This window comes from Lipotes vexillifer, unplaced genomic scaffold, assembly GCF_000442215.2.
Source record: "Lipotes vexillifer unplaced genomic scaffold, Lipotes_vexillifer_v1.1 scaffold134, whole genome shotgun sequence".
NCBI lineage: Eukaryota > Metazoa > Chordata > Mammalia > Artiodactyla > Lipotidae > Lipotes > Lipotes vexillifer.
In genome coordinates, this window is record NW_006787464.1 from 1,144,567 (window position 1) to 1,150,566 (window position 6,000).

The following is a 6,000-nucleotide window of genomic DNA, read 5'->3' on the forward strand; positions in this document are numbered from 1 at the left end:
GTCTTGGTCTGTTTCCTGCACTCTTGAATTGCTAACAGGTAGAGTTGTGCCTGGCACAAATAACTGTTGTTGAGTGAATGAATGAAGGAATGAATCTGAGGTATGTAATGACTGAAAGTAAGCTTGCATTGGATGATTGAAAGATTTGCTTCAGTACTCCTTGCTGTCTAACAGAGAGGGGGTTTGGTCTGGCTTCCACAGATCCATTTCTGTCTCAGCCATCCAGTGGCTTAAAACCAATCACTAAAGCCTTGAGTACCAACTTACACCTGGGTGAAATGGGTTCAGTAACCCAGGTCCATTCAGCAGACATAGGTCATTGGATGGCACTGTATGCCTCTGCATTGTAACAGCCGGTGAGTGGCTTGAGGACTGGGGCTGGTTCCCCGTCACTGTTCTGTCCGCAGTACTTAGCATAGAGCCTGGTCCACAGAGAGGTAAAAGAAGTGTTTGCTGAATGAATGAATATGTAAGAGGAAACAAGCACAGGGCTCTTAATCCCCCTCCAAAGTGAAGGTCTCCATTTGAGAATAAGCTTGGTGCACGGCACACGTGGTCCCCTTTCAACTTGAATCAAATCTCTCCAGAGACAAGGAGGCACTAAACCATTGATTCCCTAACCTACTGCAAGGAAAGGCAAGCCTAGGCTCCAGATCCAGTTCCATGCCATGTTTTGGAATTTGTGTTTACGTCTGTCTTCATTCCCCATCCTTTCTGCTCCAGCATAAGCAAAATTATAACCCCTGCACACTGACTTGCATGCAATTATCAGAGCCCGGTGCTCCTCGGCTGAGGGACTTCTCCCCCAAGATCGCTGACTGTCTGAATGACAAATCCAAAGTCAGGGTTGCAGAACCAGCTGGACTTTCCTGCTCCTTTGCAGCAGAGGGAGGAAGGAGAGAATGAAAGATTCTGAAAATAAAGGTAAGGGGCCGACTGCAGAGGGGAGGTAAAAGAGGCTAGGGATAAGATGTCACTCCATGGACATGTTTAATGTATATTAAATGGCTGATTTAAAATTAGTGTGCATATATTATTTAAAATTTCTAGTATATAATAATAAACGTGACTTTTAAAAATAACTGATTTCTGGTTTCCAAATATTGACATTCAGTTTTCCATTTTTGTGCTACTAAATATAACATTTTTGCATTCTTCATTTAATCTTGGCTGAATAACACATTTTTACATTTCACAGACTTCCTTATAATAGTTCCTTTTTATTTTGCAAGTGTTCAGAATAATTAAGATATAGGTTTCCGGTGCATTGTTGGAATTGCAATATCTGAAATACTTCGGAATTTCACAGTTTGGGTTCTTAAGAAAAATGTAGAGGGAGAAGCCTTTAATGAACATTCACCTTTTTGGGAGGATCCAATGGGGAGCCGTCACTGACCTTCAGAAGTGTTTTTCTTGCAGAGAGATATTCAGATGCAAACTCCCCCCACTCTGCTAGCTTCCATCCCCTAGATCCCTGGTAAAAAACCCCCTTCGCATCCCCCCACTCCTCGCTCCCCCCCCTCGCCCCCCACCCACATCCCCGGCCAATTCCGCTTGAGGCATGGGGGAGGAGAGAAACGGATTTAAATGAAAACTCAGGAAAGGTCAGGTCTTTCAAATGAGCCAGCCAAATAAATATTAAGTTCAACAGCAAGGACGCTTGAGGCTGGGGGAGGAGAGAAACGGATTTAAATGAAAACTCAGGAAAGGTCAGGTCTTTCAAATGAGCCAGCCAAATAAATATTAAGTTCAACAGCAAGGATTCTGGAGGATTCTGGGGTTTCAAATTCCGAGGGTCCTTAACATTTTCTGCCGCAGATGGGGGAGGAGCGATAGATCCCAAGGCTCGGGAGGCTACACGCGTTACCCAATCCTGTTTCCAGGAAGGAGCCCTTCCGTGGTGTTGCGTAGGTGCGGCTCCTGGTCCTGCCGCAGGAGGAAGGCACAGGGCGGCTGGGCTCCCGGGAAAGCTCCGGGGCAGCCGCCGAGCCATCTCCGCGTAGCCTGGCCCAGCCCCTGCCTCCCCCCAGCTAATTTTGGGGTTTGCCCGCCCCCCTTTTCCCCAGCAGGCGTTCGCTGATCTCACCTCAAGCCTCTCTGCAGCAAGTTCCACCCCTCCCTCTGCTCCCAGCGCGCTCTGCTTTAAGGAGGCCCCAGCACTTTGCCCTTGGGCACCGGGCTTGGGTGCTCAGGTGGAGGCTGGCACACAGCGCTGGAGCAGGTTGCTCACGCCCACCGACCCTCCGCAACACCCGAGCTCGGTGGTTCTCTTCATTGGTGAGACCGCCCAGGCCCCAAGCCTTCTCCTAAGTGCATGCAGGGCCGCCCGCTTGGCCTTCACCAGCCCAGTCCTCAGCCACACTCTCTGGCATGTTATAAGAGTCTCATCTTGTAATAGACAGTGATGTTTATTCCATATTAAAAACAAAAAGCAACCAACCAAACAAAACCACACACAGCCTGATGCCGGTAGGAAGGCTGGTATTTTAATCTATCACGCTGTTTGTGATGAAGGCTCTTAAGCAATCTCACTTACTATAACTGAGGCTTTAAAAGGGTCTGGGGTAGCCGGTGTCGGTTCCACATAGCGATCTCTGCGGTTTTGATGTTTAAATTTTGATTTTGATTAAACAGCCTTAGCGGGGAGGAAAACATGTTTGCATGGCCCTGGTAAATGCAAAGAGTGCCTGTCTACTGCTGTTTCTAAGCCAGGCTCTCATGGACAAATAAAACCTGTGTCTGTGTAATCAGAATATTTTAAATAAACTCAGGGAGAATGTTGGCCTTTCCTGTGTCGTTTTCAGTAGCTGGAGAAAAGGTTTCTGGAAAGAAAAAGATGTGCTTATGTGCCATGTCATGCTAGGCCAGGGGCATGGTTTAGAAAAAGTTAAGACTGCCTGAGCTGGAGGCTCATGTTAGGTTAATATTCACCACCATTTGGAATTGAAACACTCCCAGTTTCTCAGTGCTTTAAGCTTCAAATCCCCAGCTGCTTTTTTAGGGGAGTTGGTATTTAGAATTTTTGTTTCACTTTGTTTTGGAAGGAGCCTTGGTTGGAAGTCAGGATGGTTAGGTTCTGGCTTCTTTTGCCACTAACTCATTGGTGACCTAGCACAATACCCATTCTTTTTTCGGACCTGTTTCCTTATCTCTGAAATGGGTAACTGTTAGACCAGATCACTGTTCTTCAGATTGTGGGTGGTAAGAAAGCAATTTAGTGAGTCTCAAGCAACCTTTTAGAAAGATGAAATAGAATAGAAAATGTCAGAAACCATTGCATATGGTAAGTGTAAATAATTGTTTCCTGTAACTTCTGTTTTAGATGTTTATATTTGTTTATGTATGTAGATATGGGCTGTATTGATGTCAGATCTGTTTCTCACTGTGAATCCCAGTCAAAAGAGTTTGAGAAACACTGAAATCAATCACAGCTTCCTAGTTTGTCAAGGAGTCTATGAAATGCAGTCCATTTTTGTTTATGTATGTTGAGAATGTCAGTAGTTTTCCTCAGAATTTCCAAGGGGTCTAAGACACCAAATAGGTTATGAATTATTGTGTTTCCCCCAAGACCCTTCTAAGCTAACCTCTTAGGGATCAAAGAATCCTTTCAGGGCTGGGAGATGGGCGTGTGTTGACAGGACCAGCTGAGTGTGAGATGTGAGGTGGGGTGTGTGAGCATGTTGAAAGAGAACGTGTGACCGTGGTAACTATACCATGAGAGCTATTTGTAGGTTCCAAAGTGCCAGTTGGTGACCTGAATATGAAACACAAATATCTAAAAATTAGAGTCTTTGTGCCGAAAAGCACCACAGGAAAACTATTAAAATGTTGTGCATTGTTTAGAAGTCAACTCTCCTTGAAAACAAGAACCAGGTAAAATTTTAAGAGGTTGACAGGGACAAATAAAGCATCAGGCTGTTGGTAGGCAAAAACTGAATTTTTATAAGCTACCATCACATGACTAGTGTTCTGTAAATGTTGTGCTGTGGTTTAATAAATGCCTTTCTTTCTTTTTTTCTCTTTTTAGTACATCTTGTCTTAAGACAGTCCAGTGAGGCTTTTAAACACAAAAGGCATTGTATAACATTTACCCAGCATATCTCAAAATGCTCTGCAAACCAGGAAAAAAAATTCTGTATGAGGCAACTCAGAATAAAATAGTTGAATGAGTTAATAAGTAGGTATTGGCAAGCATGACAGCTAATTATAATAATAACAGCCATAGCTCCTATTTAATGAACAAGTAGTATGTGAAAAGCTCTTTTCGAGGTACTTTACACATTGTCACAGCACTGCAAGGTTGGTGGTATTTTACATGTAAAGAAATGGATTGAGAACTTTTTACAGGGCACATAGCTAGTAAGTGGCAGAGCCGGGATTCAAACCCAGGTCATTTTACCTTCAAAACCATTCACATGGTAGGCAAGGGCTTTGAGAATAAGTAGCGTGGGAAAATTGCAGAGTTTTTAATAAAATTTTCAACATCATTTATTGCTAGAATTAATTTACTTATTATAAAAAGGGAAATGTGAACCACAGAAAATGATGGCTTTTGTATATTTTTCTAGATTGTGTTTATTTGGAAAATAGGCATTTTAACTCTAAGTTCAGCTGCAAATTTTCCTTTTATTTTGTAAGTTCTCTCTTTTATGCAGCAAGGTTTTAGAAGCCGAGATACGAAAGAATAGGAGTGGAGAGTTTGAAAGTTTGGGTGGAAACATTTGTTTTTCCTACAACAGTTTAGGGCAAATAGTTCTCCAATTTTTCTATGTTTTATTTCAAAATAACAAACATGACATTTTGTGAGCAAATAAAGTTATGCATAACATTTTAACATGGTAAAACTAGGATTAGAGCACACTGATTCCTGAAAGAATTTGATTTTTTCCTGAAAGTTATTACAGAATCTGATTGGGAGTTTGAATATGGTCAGATCCAGACTTTTAAACCCTAAATATTTAAACCACTATGGTGTACATCCCCCAATCTGTAATTCAAAATGAAGTAAGTGCAAGGAAATCCAAAAATTTTTTTTTTTTTTTTTTTAACAACCATGACTACCTTTAGAGAAGACTCAAATTCTTTCAAGAATTTGTCCTTGCTGCTTGGGACTGCTTAGGTCAGGCAAACGATGTGTATTGGTTGGGGTGATCTGTAAATGGCTGAGTGAGTTCTCAGCTTTCATGGCTAGCATGAGATAGAGCTGGGTTTAGAGCCTGGACTATGCCATTGCTTCTCAAATGTGCACAATACTGCTTCCTGTGGAACATACTAGAAATATGCAAGGGGCTCTAGCAGCATTCACTGGGAAATGATAGATGTCCTGCAATGTTCCGGACTGTTCCATTTAATGATGAATTTAATTATCTCTTGTCCTGTGCAACTTTCAGATGTTTTGCTGAAGACATAAGTGAAAACCCTCTATACTTTTCTGAGCCTAGAATATAAGTTGGTATTACATATACACTGAAGTTTCTGGGATTAAAAATGTTGTGTAAAGCAAGGAAAGATTACACTTAATTTTGTTTGGAAAAATCACTTACCCAAAGCGTCAATTGGTTTGAGACATCAAAACGACACACTTGTCTCATTCAATCTATGTACCTGTACATGTATCTGACTATTAATGTCATCTAATATAGTCTTGCTTGAGTATTTGCATATTGAAATCCATATTGTTTTGCTATATTTACTATTAACTTTCCTTTCCTTTCTCTTTTACATTGTTGTTGGTATGTGTGGTATAGTTATTGTTGTTTAATTGTGTGTTAGGTAGGTTATTTTATCTTTAAATTTCATTTTGAGATACTAAACAAGGAAATACAAAATATTTTTTTATTTGTATATGTATGTGTTACTCAGAGTATACAAAATGACTTTATTTTTACTTCTTTTTTTTGGGGGGGGGGGGGGTTCGCGGGCCTCTCACTGTTGTGGCCTCTCCCGTTGCGGAGCACAGGCTCCGGACGCACAGGCTCAGCGGCCATGGCTCACGGGCCC

At 41.8% G+C, this 6,000-nt stretch overlaps 1 protein-coding gene across 3 annotated transcripts in view; it reads left to right on the forward strand.

Moving 5' to 3' along the window:
* Nucleotides 1–6,000, forward strand: part of DNAJC6 (DnaJ heat shock protein family (Hsp40) member C6) — a 155,751-nt gene that overhangs the window by 8,055 nt on the left and 141,696 nt on the right. Inside the window, exon 1 of one of the 3 annotated variants that reach the window (XM_007460082.1) lies at nt 731–924. The exons of 1 other annotated variant lie outside the window; for it this stretch is intronic. Coding sequence is in view for 1 of the 2 variants with exons in the window: in XM_007460083.1 (XP_007460145.1) it covers nt 903–924 (22 nt within the window). In the remaining variant the exon portion in view is untranslated. Of the gene's footprint in view, nt 1–730; nt 925–6,000 lie in introns of those variants that run through there. One more of the 3 variants, XM_007460083.1, reaches the window with a different exon arrangement.